Consider the following 19777-nt stretch of genomic DNA (forward strand, 5'->3'; position numbering starts at 1 on the left):
TCCATAAGCTTCACTCAGATCTGGAAAGATAGGTCAATGACACGTAAGAAGGAAGCTGGGCTGTGCGCTACTTGATTTCTGTTTCATGTATGGCTCTGGTTTTTGCACCCTGCAGAAGGCACTGGAGCAGCAGATGGAGAGTCACAGGGAAGCCCACCAGAAGCAGCTGTCCAGGCTGAGGGATGAAATTGAAGAGAAGCAGAAAATAATTGATGAAATCAGAGAGTACGTTCACTCACACCTTTGCTTTCTCTATTCCTGTCCTGTTCTGGGACACTGTAGGGATGTTTTGGGGTTGGTTTTCTTAGTTTTAATTGATATCTCTAGATTTCAGTGTCTTACAGAAAGTAGTGACCTTACATGCAACAGCCAACCCTCTAATTGTTTTTCACAGTGGATTACAGTGCCTAGTTCTTTATTGTGGAGCTTTAACAGGTCTATAAAATTATAGAGAGGAAAAAGAAGGGGTAATGTTACACCTGCAGGTCAGTAGGTAAGAGAAGCTTGGAGGAGAATAGATTGTACAAGATAAAGGTTTTGAGAGCCTCTTACAGTCCTGCCACAGACTTTCTGAGAGTCTAGGTGAGTTGAATGTGTCCCATTTTCCCACCCTTAATATTTCTTCCTGACACAGCAGTGTAACTCTGTTAGTCACATACTCCAGCACTGAAGGGGAGTTTGTTGCTCCTGTACGCTTCTTTTTGTCAGTATTCACAAAATCTAGGCAATCCTGTTGTATTGTTCATTCTTTCATCATATTGATTGTATGGCCAGAGACTAATAAATAATAGGGGAATGAGAAACATGATGAAGCAGAACAGAAAGCTTGCAAGAGTTTGTGTCCTTTAAAAGAAAGGATGCAAGCCACTGAATTTAGTTCTCCAATATTTTAAAATATTGTTCTGCAGATTCTTTATGCGTAATTTCTTTCAGAATTTCTCAGTAGTTACAGCTTTGCTTCCTGCTGTCCTCTGCTTTGTTTGTGGACATTTACTCACCCTTGTTGATGGGATTTGGGACCAAGCTGTACTGACTTTTCCTTTTGCATTCTAGTATGAATCAGAAGCTGCAACTGGAACAGGAGAAACTGACTGCTGATTATGATAAATTAAAAATTGAGGACCAGGAAAGAGAAATGAAACTGGAAAAGCTCATGTAAGTCAACAGTTTTCTCATCTGGTGTCCTTGAACATAGTGCCTCTTAACGTGTCCACAGGCAGCACATGCTAGTGAGAGGCTTTTGTGTTGAAATAGTCACACTGAAGGTATCATTTCAGTAACAAAGCCAACATGCAGTACTAATAAGTGATTACCAATTACTCCATAGTTTTATATCATAGGCTTTTCAATAGTGGGTTTGATACTTGCCAAAAAAAGATTTTTTGAGAGCTCTGATTTTATAAAATAGCGCAGCAAGTGTTAAACGCCTCATTCCTTAATGCACAGCAAAAATAAACAAGAAAGAAGTTGGGGGTTTGGGGTGATCGTCTTTTGGGGGGGTTTTTTGTTGTTTTGTTTTTTAAGTAATAAAACAGATGTCAGAGTAAAACCCTTTCCTGGAGATTTCATGTGTGGGCACAAAAAATGGAGATGGTGGCTCAGCCGTTCCACGTGAGAGAGCTGCATATCTGGGACAGTCGACAGCATAATTACAGCTGCAGAGAGATGTACAATTTGCTCACATCTGCAGATGTTCTAATCAAACTGAATCTTGATTGAGTCTGTTCTGTGCTACATGGCTTCAACATTTTTTATTTGTGTTTAATGTGATCTTTCTAGACTGCTTAATGATAAAAGGGAACAAGCAAGAGAAGATCTTAAGGGGCTGGAGGAAACAGTGGTATGTCTTAGTTACACTTTATTGAGCTTTTTTATTCCCCCAGGTCTTCATCACCGATGTGTTACCAAACACTTGTACCTGTGCCCGAGGAAGTGATCACTTTAGATCATAACAGGCTACATTTGTGCATTTGGCCAAATCATGAAACTGAATTTTAAAATTTAAGAATAAAAACTATTCTTGTTGCCCCCCTGTGAATAAGCTATTATCGATAAGTTTACTGGTACTCTTTGTTTTGCTGTCCTTGTTCCTTCAAATCACCTGAAATAACCAGCATGCTGAATAGTGCAGCTACAATGAAGTGCTACACGCCTGCCTCGAACCTGACCAGTGTAACAGCTTGCTTGCTTAAACATCTTAAGTGCCTGTGAGCGAGAATTCGGAGCAGGCTAGTGTGTTTGCTAGAGAGTGAATCCAGAGTTCTTGCACGTCACTAGATGTGTGTAACCATGGCCGGTTTGTGAGACTTCAGCTTTTTGCTGTTGTTTCCCCATGCCCTAAGGCAGAGTCGAGGTCTTTTCCGAAGTGGCTTTGGCGTGGTGAGTACCCTGGGGGGTGCAAGAGCTCTTCAGTGGGGGACAGCGCGAGCACTGCTTTCCTGTGAGCTGCGCGTGCCTGCCGGCAGGTACAGCTCCATATGTAAATCACAACAAAGCGATGGTATTGACTCAAATCTGAGGAGGATTTTTACACCAGGCTATCTACAGTAGTGTCTTAGTGGTTTCTGCTTTTTATATTTTTTTTTATTCCAGGCGAGAGAACTTCAGACGCTTCATAACCTGCGCAAATTATTTGTTCAAGATCTTACCACCCGCGTTAAAAAAGTAAGACTGCACTCTTTTAAACCAAAGTGTCATCTTTTTTGCGGTATGTTTGGGATCTGTGGGAAGCCTTTAGTGCATGTTGGTGCAAATAGGATGTTATCTTTTTCAATAAGTGAGTAATAAGATTAAAACTGTTCCAATGTTTATTAGATTTTATTTGGTCCTAATTTGTTACGGACAAGTCTTGGTGGTTAAACAAAATGAATCAATCCAATTCAATTACAAAATTTCTCAAAGATGGTTTTAATGGTTACCAGAAATTATTCAATATAACTTGCACTAACTTATGCCACACTGAATGCTGTGGCCCTTTCTTTCTATGGGCTTGTGACTCGTCAGCCTTTTCCTGGCCAAATTATTATTTGGCAGAAATGAACGTATTATCAACTGTCAAAGATGAGTCAGAAGCTGCATAAATAGCCAAAGGCTTCACAATACTTTTCAGTCCTTTAGAGTAGTTTTGGAGAATGTTTTTATACTTTTTTTTTTTTTAAGGTTGAAAACAGATATTACATAAAAAATGTCTCCCAGGAGTGGCAAAAAATGGAAAAGAGATTTTCCCTATGAAAATCTATTATTTTCCTATGCAGTATCCCTCCACAAGTAAGAATAGTTTATTTTTTGTGTAGTGGGGAATGTGGCTCTTAAAGATCAAATGAACAAGTAAAATAAATGCTCTTTAATTTGGGGCTCTGGAAGACATTTCTGCCTTTGGGAAGCTTGGATTCACAAAAGAGCTGAGCTTCCTCTTGAGTTTCTGCCTGGCTTTGAATGCTGCAACTCTCTATGCAGAGTGTTGAACTTGACAGCGACGATGGAGGTGGAAGTGCTGCACAGAAGCAGAAAATTTCCTTTCTTGAGAACAACCTGGAACAGCTTACAAAGGTTCACAAACAGGTAGGGGCTCTGATTCCTTCTGCCTCTCCTTCTGCCTCTCCTTCCACCTCAAAAATTGTGCTTTTTTATGTTTAAAAGGATAATTTTTGAAGGTAACCTGTGCTGTCTGGGGAAATGGTATCTGTAGTTCTCAACTGAAATTCTTGGCATTGGGAGCTGGTGTTAGAGCTGCTCTTGCCACCACTGATACTACTTCTGAATGTGTTAAATTATTTTTTCTGTGAAAATAGATCCTAGGAGTTTTGGCAAGACTAATTGTCCCTGTATTGGTGTAACGTATAAAAACCAGCACCAAGTGTTTGTTATTACCTTGTGTGCTGATAGCTGGTTTCCAGATGGATCATGTATCCCTCGTTTTGACTCCTGGCCTGAAGCTGCCTAGAGTTTCTGGGCATGTCCATCTCTGTCTCCTCCCTCTTTTGTGGAGTTCCCGTTCCCTTTGGAATTCTGCTGTTCAGAGAGACAAGGGCTACGGAGAGCCCTTCACCCTAGGTACCCACTGTGCAAATGGGGGTGGAGGGGATGTGTAGTAGGCTAACGTTTCGGGTATACGTCAAGGAAAGAGCCTTACCCTCCGCTTGCTGGAAGTGTGTGTATCAGTGGTATGCGTATATATCTAAGTAGCACCTTGTTAGATAAACTAGGCTATTTCTGCCCATAAGCATACTCCCACCCCCTTTTCAGATGACAGTATTTTTGAACTGTCCCACTATTCAGGTGTATAGCACACAACAGTAAAGACGCTTTTGATTTCATTTTTGAGTAGTGACATAACATTCTCCAGTGCAGTTTTCTGAAACTGTTATTAGTGAGACACAATACTCTATGAGATTTGCTTGCTTTATTCCTGTGGAAGTGCCAAAAAAGCAAGCAGTGCTGGACCGTGACAAGCGTCCGCCTAAGGTTCGGTGTTTTGAGATTCCCAGGGAACAGATGGTTTAAAGACCTAGTTTCTAAATAAGGAAATCAGGACATGTTAGGAGTGTTTTTCCTTTTACAAGTTTTGTCTTTTTTGCACTCAGTTCACACATCTGCTGGGTTTTCAGATACAGATTTTTATAGCTCTCATTAGCATATATTTACTCAAAACCAGCTAGGAGTCTACATCTCATAGAAAACTTAGAGGGAAGAATGACATTGGACTTGACCCGAATGTGCTGTCATCCTGCTCTTATAACTATTTTGTAGAACAAGGGTTCAACACTTGCAGAAAAAGCACATTGTGACAATCTTTTAGCTTGCTTTGTGTTTTTCTTCTGGCACTAAGCCTGAACTAGCAGGTGTAAAACATTTGGATTGTCAAACAATGTGTGAATGTTAGTACGTGCTGTTGCATTACTGTGTTATTAATGTGGTAGTTAAACCACTTTCTTCCTTTCACTCCAGAAAAGGGGGAATCGCTCCTTTGGAACAGTTTTCTGTTGAATTCTAGTAGTGGTATAATCTGTTCAGTAGAAATTGTACTGGATTTTCTAACTGTTTGCATCAGCTTTTTATTTATCAAAAAAGCAATCACCTCCCTTGGCTGCTGTTGCGTGTAAAGTTATATGTTATTGTGGTAATTGATAGACCTTGCTCAGGTTTGTATTTAATTGAGGAAGAGCATGAATTCAGAGTAGCACATGATCACACTTATAACTACAGGCCTTAAAGTGATTTTTTAGCAATGTCTGAGGCATTGAAGTTTCCAGTTTTCCCATATGCTTGAGTAGGGGACAAGTAGGTAAGCATGCCATAGCCACTGGAGATGAGTTTTTGATGATACCCGGTGTTACCTGTAAGCCATATTTCATCATTATTATTTTGAAATAATGAGGGTGATCAAGTATTTGTGAAATGCTGGATATTTCTGCGTTCTGAAGAAAAGTAGAATTTCTGCTGCAGTTGCTCTTAAAGTCTAGTAAAGCCAGTTGCAGTAGCAGAGTGCCGTGCAATAGCAGGGTTTGTCCTGGACCCCCCACCCTTCAGGATCAGATTTGTGAAATTTTGTTGAATGGAGTAAACTTACTTGTTCTTTGATCTGTCTCGAATAATTTAAATTAGTATTATACCTCAGTTAGACAAAGGAACTGCATGATTAAAAATAAATCTCGCTTTGACGTAAGCTTTTTACAGCCGTTTCTGGAAGAGGCCTGTTTCATTTGTAGTATACAAGGTGGGAAGAGGAATCGGTGGCTTTTTCTGTCTCTCCTTGTAAGAGGACCTTTCCCATCGGTCCTCATAGGTTTCTGACAGGATATTTCTGAAACTTCTTTTCTTGCAGTTGGTACGTGATAATGCAGATCTTCGTTGCGAGCTTCCTAAGCTGGAAAAACGACTTAGAGCTACGGCAGAGAGAGTTAAGGCCCTGGAGAGCGCACTGAAGGAGGCCAAGGAGAACGCCATGCGAGACCGCAAACGGTACCAGCAGGAGGTAGATCGCATTAAGGAGGCTGTGAGAGCCAAAAACATGGCACGGCGAGCACACTCTGCTCAAATCGGTAAGGACATGGAGCTAAAGGGTTAGTGGTCGCTCGCATACTTCATGGTTGGTCAGTTTGCTCGTGTTTAAATAGAGAGAGCTTTGAAAGCAGCAGTCCAGGGCAAACCACAGGGTCTGCTTCTCCTCTGCTGCACAGGAATCTTCAAAGCCTTCACTTTTTAATAGAGTCTGCCCCACCTAAAGTTTAAAGTGCCTCTGCTATTTAACTCAGTAAATAGATGGCATAATGGGTCTTGTGTGCCCTTCTAGTGACCTGAAAACTTGTCTCTTTAAATTAGTCTCTCACTTTCTTCCTCCTCCCCCACATACTCTCCTTCTGCTTTCATTCTTTCCTTGCCTTTCGGGACCTTGTCCCTTTCTCTTTTTTTTGCCCCTGATTACTTCTCCTTGTGATCTAATTTGGACTGTGTAGAGTCAAAGATCTTCCTATATAATTTAGGTGCTTGATATATCTTTGTGGTGTGATCTGAATGTGTGCATGAAATCAAATGGCATTTCAGATGGGCAATTTTTTAAATGATCTGTTGGAATTGCTAAAGTAGAAGGATAATGTTTTGGATGGTATGCTAACACCGGGGTCTTAAAACCTGAGAGACAATTATTTCCTGTTGTATGCTACGTCTTGTAGAAAGCCATCGCTAGCTTTGTCTCAGTGTCAGCTGAAATGATGTACGTAGTCAAATCGAACATAGAAAGTACATCCCTGACCACCAAGTGGGTCATGACTTCCCTCTGTTGTGTGGACAGTCCATAATCTTGGCAGACGTGAGGGGCTTGCACAGGACGGTTAAATGGTTCTGTCACAGGCAGAAAATGGATGGGTTTGTTGCTGGCTGAGGTAAGGGAATGCGATGTTCCGCAGAGGCAGGTTATAGACTGCTCTGCCAAGCATGGCTCCTTGTTTGGAAACAAGGAGGTTTGTACTAGAGGAGAAGGTGCGCTGTAGAAAGCCTTGTGTGAAAGCTAAATGTCTTGTTTGGTTTCCTCTTATTCTGCAGCCAAGCCCATCCGCCCTGGTCACTACCCAGCATCTTCTCCAACGGCTGTCCATGCCATCCGAGGGGGAGGGTTGTCAAACTCCAGCTACTATCACAACACCAAATAGACAAGAAGTAAGAGCAAAGTAACTTACTCTTTCACTGATCACCCAGTTTTTTCTATATTTCAGTCTTGCTTTTAGAAGACCCACAGGTTTGGTTTTTTTCTAGTTTTAGTAGGAGTCATTTGCTGATAATTTAACTGTGAAAATTAGTGAGGAGTGCCTTGTTAGAATGCCTTGCAAGCTGCTGCTGAGAGTGTTTATTTTAATGACTTAAAAATTTTTTAATAAACTGAAATACTCTGGTAGATCTGTACTAAAATTCACACATAGAGGTGTGAAACTCATGTAGTAAAAATAGAGTTCAAGAGGTTCCTTCTGCTCATATAATTTTTTGCTTTCTGTAACATGATTATATTTCTGTTATATTATATAGAATATGATTTTTATATATATATAAAATTGATAATATATATAATATATATAATATAATAATATATTTTGATATTCCGGCCTGGGACAGGGCAGAGCAGCCGTAAGTGGCAGCAGCACAGAGCTTTCCAAATTTGTGTGTCACAGTTTGGCAAACTTCACTTTTGTTTCTTTTGCTTTGCACTCTTATTCAGCTGTCTTCAGAAAAAAAATGGAAATACTTTAATTGCAAGGGCTTGAGGTTTTCTCCTAAACAAAAATCTCATCCTGGAAAGATGAGCAGCGTATTCCCATGAGACTGCTTCATGTATCCTGTCCTCCCATTTATTTTATTACATCTTCTATTATTTTAGATGACAACTTTATGTTACAGGCGTGCTAAGAGTTGGATGGTAGTGACTGGCTGTGAAAAGCCATTAAAACCGCTAAGTTATCCCTCCAAGTTTGGCTTTTTTCTCTCCTTGAGGATTAATTCTGGCTTATGACTCTGTTATGACAGTTTGTGGGTTCCTTTAGGCACTCGGCATTCTTGGGTGTTTTTTTCTTTTTCTTTTTTTGGAGAATGTTTCATGTCATGCATGCATGCAAACCATCCATCACATCGCACTCAAGCTGTTATTGTGTTGTGCAGATTGTTTCTGTTCATTGTGTTTTCCATAGCTCTGTAGCTGCAAGCAACATATTTTCACTGTGGATGAATAAGGGCAAGTCTTTGCTGAGTGTTTTTGTGCATTGGTTCATTATGAACTGAAACTGGCTTTTCCATCTCACAAGCAAGATAGCTTGTCTATCTACTTCATTGCATCCCCACCTCCGTGAAAGAGCAAAGGGAAAAGGAGTGCGATAAAAGCATGTAAAATATTTCCAAACATATATCATAACTGCTGCTTTGTGGGAAAAAAGACTGCTACCTGCCTAAACTGGGTGGGCCTTTAATATACCATCTGCTAGGAAATTAAGTGTCAGACTCAGACAGGCTATACATCAGGTATAGGCACATGTCAAGTGAACGACTGTAGGTTAATAAAAGTTACTAACAAAATAAATGCACTTAAAACCAGATGGGTGTATAACAAGATAGGGTTTTGGAAATCAATCAAAAGTCAATCAGAAGGCATGGGATACCTCTTAAATGTTTTAGATGCTGACTTTTAGATTTGAGGGCAGTGGAGGATGAGCAGATTCAAGGCACACTTGGAACACGTTGCAGAGGAGAGCTCATGGACAACAGGGGTGGAGGAAAAGAAGATGGAAGATCTTAGAAGAAACTGGGTAAACTTAAGGATTTACAGTTTCTGAAAAAAATGGGGAAAATAAATACATCTGAAAACCAAATGGAAGCCCTGCTGGTTGGAATGAAGCGGTTGAAAAAGTGTCTCTGTGTGTGGGTTTTTCTTAATGGACAATAGTGTTCCTTTATGGCATTTCTTGGTCTAGTTCCCTTGTCACTCAAGATTCAGTCTAATGCCTGGCTCTGTTAGGCCATACATGGGGTCTGTAAGGCAAGAATTTGAAATGTCTTGGGAGTTGGACTCAACAATCCTTATGGGTCTGTTCCAAGCTGAGGTATTCAGTGATTCGATTCTATGATTACTATGCCAAAGAACCACATTTCAGGCTTTATAGTTGGTTTTTAAACTCAGTCAAGTTCTAGATTTTTTCCATACACCTAGAAAGAGTTCTTGAAGATGTAGTAAACTAAGGCTGGGCAGTGATAAGAAGGTCACTTCTCATCAGTTTTGGTCCTTCGGTTAAGATTATTGGCAAGTTGCAACTGTTTGGCTGGCAAATGATTTTGGGAGTACTGGAGTAATCTGAATTCTGAGCTTGTAGGATCAGGGGCCTGAGTAAGAGTGTTAGTAAAGGTACTACTTGCACATGGAAAACTTTATACAGATTATTTCCGTAATATCGTCAAGACATTTCTGTGCTCTGTAGAATTACACTCTGCTTTTGAATGGCATAGTTCTACACAGCTAGAATTAGAACAGAACTTTCTTGTATGTTCATTTAATAGCAGTGAAATAAAGGTGGGGGTTTTATATGTTTGTTGCCAAGTAACATCCCTCTTTCTGGAATGAAAACTTTTATACCAGGACGAGGAGAAATTTATCTTGCATTCATTCATTATTCACGGTAAAGATAATAGACACTTACTGCTGTTAGGCCAGGCATTGATTATGATTGATTACCCCTCAGTAACAGCCAATATTGCTCTTGCTGTTCTCACAAAGTTCATTGGTAAAATTTCTTCTGCCAGAGCAAGTGGTGCCCTGTGCAGACTTCTAGGTTTGCCTTCACCAGCTTTCCAACACCTTTCTGAGGGACTGAGCTGGAGGATGCTCTCCTGGTATCAATAGACCTGTGAGCACACCGGGGATGCTCCGGCGCTGCCTGGGAGCCTTGGGCAGGCAGACCAGCAGCAGATGCGTTGATGATGTGTGTTTTCATATTTCAAATCTGAAGGGAGCTGGTTATCTGCCTATCCTCCCCTTCTAATATTTGCTCAAACTTGTCTGATACCTCATTTCGAAAGAGAAGGAAAGGACTGACGTGAAGATATGCTAAGGACTGCAGCAATGCTCCATCATGGTATACTGAAATTATTAAAGCAGCTTGTTCTGGGATCTGCATTTGTGAAATACACTGTGCAAATAGGCTCTTGTCTGTATGTCCCTTATCCTAAGGTCTCTGGTATGTTCCCAGCACCTCCCCATCCTTGAGCAAGATGAATAACTATATTTAATCTAGGCAGACCGTAGATAATCTAGCCAGTAAGATGCATAAATTAATAACCATCCTGGTTTCCTTTAATAAGGATGACAACTAGGAGCTAACTACAGTTCCCACCATTAATTTAGGGTAAATTTCAAAACCCTGATGCATCAATATTTACATATTTATTTATTTTTATAACTTGATCTTGAATATGAACAAGTTTTCTTTAAGTAACTATACAAGAAAATGCTTAATTGAGGCAAACACACCTCTCTTTGTAAGGCTGATTTTTGTATTAGCTAATTTAAAAATGCTAGGCACTTCCGGTTACTTATGTGGGGCTTTCCATATGGCTAATGAGTAATGCGGGAGGAGAAAAAGTTCAAACCCAAGAGTTTTTAAAAGTCTGTGTTTTAAATGTTTTATAATCAAATTTACACCTTTATACTTGATAAGTGCCTTGAACTTTGCTTCTGGATGGAATTGCTATTAAATTAGTGAGAGACATGCCTGCATATTGTACATATATAAAATTATATAGCGTGTATATATATATATATGAAATATATGTTGATAATATAAATGTCAGGGTATTGTATATAAATATACTATAGTCTCAGGATATTATATAAAATATTTTTCTTGATTTCTGTAAACACATATTTTTTTATATATATATGTGTGTGTGTGTGTATCAGGAAAGTACCTCTCTGTCAGGAGACATACAGAACAGGAGGATTGTTTTGGATTTATATTTTTTCATCCCTTCATTTTATAGTAAGTTTTCAAACTCAGCTGCAGTTACTTCCTTTACTTGTTACATAAGATACACACACACATTTGCTCTTTGCCATATCCAAGTGCCAACCAGTGGAGAGAAATCCTTTTAAAAGAACAGAGACATAAAAAGAAAAAAAAAATGTTAGACCTTTAGATAGTGTTTAGGCAAAACATAATGCCACACTACAGGAGGCAAAGAATTAATTCAAGAGAATTGTTTCATTATGATTGTGCCAATTTGTGGGCTGGGAACTTTGAAGATAAATCTGGCAAAATTCCTCTCCAAGACTTAGTAACTGAGACCCTAATTTTATGAATTGTTAAAATTGTGCTTTGTGACGCTCATTTCATGGCCGTTATGGTGGCTCTTTGGTTGCTGTGCATCACGTTTCTATGAAGTGCAGGTATCAGTTGATTTGCCGTGTTGCATATCTGCTTTATAATCTCAAATATCCACTAATTATCATTACCTTTCTTGCTCTCTTTTGACAGGTCGATTCCACTTAGCATGTTAAGGACTGTCATTAAGTCACTAGTTTCTTTTTTCCCCCTCTTCAACCTGATCCACATCCTGTTCATCCTGCGCTTCCTACAGCCATCTGCAATGCACTGGTCCCAGGTATTTTGAGCTTCGTAGGATCTTCACGTGTACAGAAGTGTTCAGCTCAACTCTTCTACAGATACTTGTACAATGTATTTAACATAACCATCTAAGTAACGATAGGAAGTCTGCCACTCAGAATCTCTCACTGACTGCGTTTGACCCCTTGGCGCTGGTTAGGTTGGGGCTTCTACACTCAGATTGATGCATTTTTGAAGTCCTCTGTTGCATCTGTAAATCCCGACTTCTGGCATCAAAGAATTTAATGATTCAATGACCAAGTGCCATCAAAAGCAGGTGATTGTGCTCTGTCATGACTGATTTACTGTATAATATACATATTATTTTATATTTTTAGGGGATGAAAATGTGCTGCTATATGGTTTAATTTTACTGCTTACATTTTCAGAAGTAAATTTCCCCAAAGAACCATTTGTAATATCCTGATAAAATCTTTGGACTGTATAAAATAACCTTTATTGCAGTACCTGGTAAAGATCAAACGGGATGCAGAGAAATCTGTTAGTATAGATCTAGGTTTTGAAGTTTGGTAGTTACATGAATATATCTGTGTGACCTATTTTAAAATTAAGATCTGATCTGCTTGTAGTTCTTCCTACAGTGGTGGGTTTTCCTGGAGTGTGATGGCTAGCCATGTGTTTGTAAGCGTTGTTCTCTATGAAATTTTGAAGGCTTTCAGAATGCTGTGGAAATCTTGTCTTGGAAAAGCTGACAAGCATCCCCCCCCTGCCCGCCTCCCCCTCCCTCCCCTCGCCCTTTCCCCTTCCCACATGCTTTTGGCAAGCCCCGATCTGTTCACACTGGAATTCAGATGCTGGAGTGAACAGTCCCCTACCAGAACAGACACTACCTTAAAGAATAAAAGAAAATAATCTCCCAAACCCCAGACCCTACCTTAAAAAAATTGCATAGAGTGAGTCAAAAGGAAGTGAGAGTTGTATACTCAAGCTGTCCTTTGCAGACCAGATATGGGAATGCGTTTGTTAGGAGGTGAAGAGTGTATTGCAAGGGGAAAAGAACGTCTTCATAAGTTACAATATACAAGTCATCCTAGGGATGGTATGCTTGTGCTCACGGAGGTAAGGATCAGCCCGCTTGCCTTTCTTGGAACTCTCTCGTGTCACACAGAAAGTTTCTGTCTTCTCAGCAAGGGGGCACTGGAATCGTGCTGGGAAGGTTCCGCTGGCAAGCAGAAGCTACTCCTCCTCCTCTTCCTCCCTGCCTACCGCTTCTGTGCCACACACATATCTTCCGTGTTCAGGTGTGCGTAGCATGCAACGTTATGTCTTAATGAAGCGTGGGTTCTAGGAAGGTTACAGCTGAGCATAGCCGTTCTAGTCTTGTTTTGCAGGCGTTTGCTCTTATTTAACTTGAGATTGATTTATTATTTTTTTTATTACTTAATGTGTTTGTTAGTAGATGTAGAACTATTTAGTTGATGTAGAGCGTTTTGAAAGATTGTGAATTGACTTTAGATATTTTTTTCTACTGAAATTATTTAGGTTGGTGCAAAGTAAGTTGGACTTAATTTAACTGTTGGGGTTTTTTTTTAATGTTGCACTATTTTGGGGAGCATTTTGCTAAAAAATATTTAATGAAGTTGCAAATTTGCATGTATTTAATTTATTTTGTATTTTCCAAAGTTTTATATTTTCTTTCTTTATGTGCATGTGCACTGCCAGAAAAATGAACTGTGAACTTGCCATATGCAATCTTTAATAAAATTACTAATTCAGAACTACTCTGTACTATCTTATCAGCTGTTCAGAGCTGCAATTTCTACTATGAACTAATGATCCTCTTGTTTTGGTTCTCAAACAGTTGTCTTGGAAAAGATACCAAACTTGATTGCTGTCAGAGATTTTGTATTGTAGTAAACCTTTTGTTCTGTCTCAGATTCAGAGTTCGATATGGAAGTATTTTGTAGATGCAGCATTACCTTAAAAAAATAATAAAAATGTATCAAGTTCCTCACACCATCACCGTTAGTTATGTATGGCAGTTTAGACAGCTTTCTTCAGCTTGAGTAATAAGTTAGCTTTGACATCTCTTAATTGTGCTAGTGCTGATCAGCCAGTCAGTTCATCTAGCTAAAATAACGTTAGGTTTCTCCAAGTTAACTTTTACATCAAGACTGCAGGAGGATTTTCTATAACTGCAATAATGAAAAGATGCCTTAGGCTAAAATTCTCAAAAAGGAACACAGAGATATTTACACGATTGGAAATTATTGTCAATTGAACTTACTCTGCTTATATATAGATTCTTGGTTTGTAAGCCTATTTTAATTAGGCAACTTAAGTTTGTATTGCGTATTGTATATTCAACTTTTGTACCATTTTTAAGTCTTACACATTTTATATATAGAAATGAAAACCACACATCTGCTCTGCAGAAATCAAAACCTGTCTCTCGCTATTTCCACTACTTGATGCTATCTTACTTTCTTTGGTCTTTGAATGTTGTGTTGTATTTATTCTAGGCTAATTTTAAAGTTGTGATTTGTACAGCGCAAATCAAATTTCACATCTAAAATGTCATGCATGGGACAAATTTTGGTGGAAATACCGTTCACAAATGGAAAACGTACTTCAGATGGAACTAAAGTGCTTATTGTTTTTTTTGCTAGTAAGTAAAAAGTATTTCCTGCTCACTTGAGCTTCTCTTAATGCTATGTTAAAATATCTTGTGTTTGTCCTTGAGTTCACGTTTCATCGACTTGTTTTCTTGAAATCAAGGAAGGTTTGAAACCTGGAAAGATCTCGGCTGATGCATTTTTAAGTTTGTATTTAACTCAACAAGGGTGAGAGTGGATTATCCTGAATACTCTGGAAACTCAAAAATAAGTCACAAAAACTTTGCTACGGTAACTTCTGCCTACAGAACCTTATTACATTTCATTTTATAAAGCCTAATGGACTAGGATGCACATTTGCCTGATTTTTTTCTAAATAAGGCTTGGAAATAAATATTAAGCTGAACGTTGTTTTATTTGAATTAATGGGTATTTAAAGCTAACGGTGATGCAGGTCCAAAAGGAGAAGGCCTAATCAGATTCTCGTTACTGAATGAGAAAGACCCTGTGTAAACATGAATGAAGTACATCTCAGTTGGAAATGGAAGGAATCGACAAAGAAATGGGCAGGATAATCTTAATCTACCCTTGCTTTGATTTTCGTCTTCACTGTGCCTGTACAAACTGCGAAGTGCACTGGACAACATCCGCTGTGCAGGATGGAACACCTCTCTCACTCTCACAGTCTTGTCCATTGGAACACTGTTTTTTCGTTGTGGGAGAACCACGGGGGTTGAGGCATTCTGTAGAATTATACATGTCTAGTTTGTAAAGTGTGTAACGTGTACTGCAGATGTGTATTCTCTGGGCTCTATGTATCTTTACAGTAGTGTTCAATTTAGGAAAAAATAAATTGTGGACACATTTTGCTGGTAACAAGGGGAAATTTTTTGCCATTGCATCAAACGATGCTGAAATGTATTAAACTCTTGATAGCAGACCTGAACCCTCCTTCCCCCATCCCGTGGAGATAAGTCTTTTATCTTCGTTCTAAAATTCCATCAGAGATGGATGGATACACTGGCAGACTGCATGATGTATCATTCAAAACCCGTTACAGTGGAAAATAAAACTGAACTAAACTTTGCGGTGTGCATGTTGTGTGACACGTTACGTGCAGCATCTCTGTTACAGGGGTGCTCTGCCTGTCCTCGTGACGCTTAGGAGCAACCTGTTCAATGGAACCACGCTTGAGAGCGTGCTGGAGTCCACATCTGAGGCTGCTGTCTAGATTTTGGCTTTTCCTCTAAATCTGTAGAAAGTAATTAGAAGGCTTGGATGACTCACTGGGAAAGGAACACAGGATTATTTTTTATTTTTTGATAAATAATTGAATCTTCTCTACTGCCTCTCCATCCAAATGCTCCTTCTTCCTGCTCTTTTTTTCAGTAGCCTGGAGGATGACAGGGAGACTCTTCCACTTTTAACCTCTGCATGCATTTCCATTTTTATAGGAATGTTACACTCGCTTTATATACAGTGTAATGGAGTAAAAGTTCCTGCATCCTTGCCACCTCCCTTAAGTCAAACTCAGGAGCTTTATAAACAGCTTAATTTCAGTAATTATTAATCTAAGCATTTCTCAATTATATCGTTACTTTTCTACACAAATCTCTGGCACTCCAGAATTTCTGTAGAAATGGATTGCTCTGGTTTTGCTGCTGAGTAGATTTGTAATGAGGATTATGTGGGTTTTGCATCATTACTTATATATGTTCGTGCTGCTTTCAGTTGGGGCCTGGTACGAACCCAGAAGCATAGGAAAACATTTACAGCCAGGCTCTATCAGTGTTCTTGCTGGTGATGGGTGGCCGGTGGTGACTGATGGCCACCTGTTCCAAGAGCTAGGTGAAACGCCACTGTGCAACTACGTGTTTAGATGCACTACTTACATAGATCATAGAATCACAGAATGGTTTGGGCTGGAAGGGACCTTAAAGACCATCTCGTTCCCACCCCTGCCCCGGGCAGGTTTCCCATCAGCCCAGGCTGCTCCCAGCCCCATCCAGCCTGGCCTGGAGCACTGCCAGGGATGGGGCACCCACAGCTGCTCTGGGCAGCCTGGCCCACCGCCTCGCCGCCCTCACGGGGAGAGGTTCTTCCTGATCTCTGACCTGCATCTGCCCTCTCTGCGCTCAAAGCCACCCCCGTGCCCTGTCACACGTGCCCCTGTAAGAAGCCCCCCCCAGCTTTCCTGCCGGCCCCTTCAGGCGCTGGGAGCTGCTCTAAGGCCCCCCCGGAGCCTGCTCTTCTCCAGGCTGAACAGCCCCAGCTCTCCCAGCCCAGCTTCCCAGGAGAGGGGCTCCAGCCCCTAAGCATCTTCATGATCACTTGTAGATATACATGTAGATGATCATGATGATTAACACAGTGTGTTTAGTAGGACAGATTACTGTCCTGGCAGACTTAGAAATCCGTCTGTTAAAATTTGGAGTCAATTATTCCTAATCAGAATGAACTTTTGATTGCACTACTTTGGGTGCATAAGGAGTCACTTCTTCCTCACGCTCCCCGAGAAGCTGCTGTCTGCAGGATGAAGAGCTTTGGCTCCATCAGGGAGGAAAAGGCTTTCCAATTTAATAGTTTATATTAGGGACAGCAGCTGGGGCATCCCAAGCATTCCCCACTCGTCCTGCAGAGGAAGGCAAACGCTTACGGTGCCACACCACACAGCTTTTCGTGTTCATCAGAAAGATGCACCCTTTAAGATCTCTTAGATAAAGCTTGTGCCTGGATGATGAACTCAATTATAGAGCAGCCTGACTGCAAGTGTATCCCTACAATTTCATTTTCAGAATGTGGGATTGCATCAGAATGAACTCTATGAAAACACCACAAATTATTGTATCCATTTCCAAGATTCAGCTTACAGAAGAGAACAGTGAAAAACCAAAGGATAGGCGTTTGCATCCCTGCAAAAATACTCACTGCAAATCTATTGATGAAAACACCTCTTAGCTAAAACTTAGAATGTGTTGAATTTATCCTCCCAAGGGCTGAACTCAGTGGAGACTGTGTTTATCTTGAAATACAGGCCTTCGATAGTTTTGACTGTAGATACCTGGTGGTCAGGTGTTACCAGCTCAGGCGTTAACGTGCCTCTGATACTCGAACGACAGCGACGCCGAGGCCAAGGCCCACTGAGGCCTCCATGCCCATGCGGCATCTGCACAGCCTGGGCAGGCGAGGGCAGTCCCAGGAACTTGGATGCAAAGTCTGTTCCTCGGGATAACGTGGGAAGCACACCTGACTCCGGCCGGCCCTGCCGGGATTGCCAGGCTTCCTCCACCGGCCCTTCACGCCCCTGGGAACGGCGCCTTCTCGTTCGCAACCCACTCAGCACAGCCCCCCCGGCTGACCGCATGCCCGCACGCCTCACCTCAAACCGCGCCAGCCTCGCCACCTGCCCCGCCGCCTGATCCCACCGGGCTGCGGTCCCCATGGCGGCCGCCGGCCCTGCCGCCCTCAGGTACCGGGGCCGGGCGCCTCAGCCCCTCGCCCGGCGGCGCTCCGCGGCACCGCCCGCGGGGGCGGGCGCGGGGGTGTCCGAGCCGCTCGCTCCCCGCCCCGGCCCCACCTCCGCCGGGCAGCCGGCACCGCCCGCCTCCCGCGGAGCCAGGGGCGCAGCGACCGGTGTGGCCCGGGCCGGCCGCCGCCTCACGCCGGGGCCGCCGGCCGGAGGGTGAGTTCCCGCCGCGGGGGAGCGCGGAGGGGCCGGGGCCGGTGAGGTACGGGCTGCCGCGCCTCGCGCGCCTCCCCTCAGGGCGAGAGGCGGGAAGGGCGGGCGGGCGGCCGGGGCCGCGCTGGGGCGCGCAGGGGCCGGCTCGGCGCTGCGGCGCCCGCGGGTGCTGAGCCCGGCGGGGCCGGGGGTGCTGAGCCCGGTGGCCCCCGGCCCCGCCGTTAGCTGGGAGCAGGAGGATTCAAACCTCCGCGCTGAGGGAGGCAGAAGCATTGCGGGAGGGAGCGAGCCCGTGAGAAGCGCTGGGCGTTCAGCGTCAAGTGCTTCGCATCCGAAATACACACCGTGTTTTATAGGTACGTTGTAAAATCGCAGTATTGCAGCAGTGCTCTTGGTGATTATACAGCTAAAAAAAAACCCCAACCAACCAAACAAAAAACCCAAACTCTTCATTTCTCACAGGTGTGTCAGGAAACTTTGTGCTTTTTTTAAAAGTAAACGTGTTACGCTTCACCCCTAGAGAATAGTCATTAAAATACGTGTGTAATGAAGCGAATACGAGTAAATAAATAGCACAAGTAAGTAAAAAAGACAAGCTGCCCACTGTGACGGTGTGTGAGGGGCCTGGGCTCCTTTGCCTGGCCTGGCCCCCGGGAAGGGACACGGGCTCCTCGTGCGCCAATCCTGCGCAGCCGCCTTGTTTCCTGTGGAATTAGGCTGTGAGGTCCTTGGAGCGGTGACCGGTGGTGTCTGTGCAGCATCGAGGGTGCCGAGGGCGCGGCTCTGTGCAAGACCTGTGGGTGCTCCAATGATACGGTTAATAAAAACAGTCCCAGCGTTGATGAGTGTACACTGTTCTTGGGGGTAGAACTGGTTTGCGAGCCTCAGCTGGTTGATTCCTAAGGGCAATCTCAGGAAAAGAGGTGCATATGATTTCCCGTCTGTCAGAGGGTAACGCGGGTAGAGCCTGGAACTGCAGATGGAGAGATCAGAGCAAATGCAGAGAGCCATGTACTGCAACCTCTCTCATAAATACAGTACTGGTAATCCCAGATGCTCAGATAATGAGTCAAGTTTCCCTCCCTCAATAAACATGTTTTTGTTTAAAATAATAAGATATTAAGTGCTGAGATCGCTGTTTCTCAGGTTAGTTTTCAACCTCCAAGTTTACAGTTTTCAAGCTTCCTCTGTAACTATAAACGTCCTGATTGGGGCACCCCATTCTTCCTCTTCTCAGGTGAGTTTTTAAGAAAAGGACAGAAAACAGAAGGTTTATGATGACAAACAATAAAGTCCTCCCTTGTGTTGGAGAGTGCATATGCCAGCTCGGAGAAAGAGAATTCAAAGCTGAAAGAAGAGCCCATTCTCATTTTGGTGTGTCTACCTCGCATTGCCAGCACCAGGCAGTACCCGGGCCGAGTGTGGCCAGGCCGCACACCGGCAGTACAGTCCTGCAGGTGGATTCCAGAGGCAATTGCAGATGGATGTTTTCTAGCAAGGATGAAGGGAGTTGTCCTGTTTGCTACAGCGGGCATGGCTCAGTGATTCATCAATCTTTGCACAGCAATACTTCTGCTCTTCTAGTCAATCCACAATTCACTACTAATGCTGATGAGAGTCTTTTCCTCTTCTTGTCATGCCTTACTTGCTTTAAGTCAATTAGTGTTTCCCAGCGTGGTAACTGCAGCACTCTGTTCACAGCCTGTTGCATCACGTAAATAAATCCCTTCCAGGGCAGATAATCTTAGGGCCTTTTGCCTTAGCTTGTTTTTGCCAGAGCCGTATCTCCAATGCCTGACATCTGGCATTCTGGCTGTGTGATGTTAACTGTCAGGAGTCCGGTAAATCCTGTAATCAGCTTATATATGATGGATCCTCTGTGTTGATCC

The 19777-nt window shown here is 42.4% G+C and overlaps 2 protein-coding genes across 2 annotated transcripts in view; both read left to right on the forward strand.

Moving 5' to 3' along the window:
* Positions 1-15292, forward strand: part of KIF5C (kinesin family member 5C) — an 85395-nt gene extending 70103 nt beyond the window's left edge. Inside the window, exons 19-26 of the mRNA XM_055718993.1 lie at positions 116-225; positions 1054-1155; positions 1780-1840; positions 2593-2664; positions 3457-3561; positions 5825-6041; positions 7042-7155; positions 11505-15292. Of these exons, the coding sequence (XP_055574968.1) occupies positions 116-225; positions 1054-1155; positions 1780-1840; positions 2593-2664; positions 3457-3561; positions 5825-6041; positions 7042-7148 (774 nt within the window). The 3' untranslated portion in view covers positions 7149-7155; positions 11505-15292. The remainder of the gene's footprint in view (positions 1-115; positions 226-1053; positions 1156-1779; positions 1841-2592; positions 2665-3456; positions 3562-5824; positions 6042-7041; positions 7156-11504) is intronic.
* A 2500-nt stretch (positions 15293-17792) lies between these two features.
* The window catches only part of LYPD6B (LY6/PLAUR domain containing 6B), a 58538-nt gene continuing 56553 nt past the window's right edge, over positions 17793-19777 (forward strand). Inside the window, exon 1 of the mRNA XM_055719410.1 lies at positions 17793-17891. The gene's annotated coding sequence lies outside the window, so the exon portion shown is untranslated. The remainder of the gene's footprint in view (positions 17892-19777) is intronic.

The sequence above is a fragment of the Falco cherrug genome, chromosome 8 (assembly GCF_023634085.1).
Source record: "Falco cherrug isolate bFalChe1 chromosome 8, bFalChe1.pri, whole genome shotgun sequence".
NCBI lineage: Eukaryota > Metazoa > Chordata > Aves > Falconiformes > Falconidae > Falco > Falco cherrug.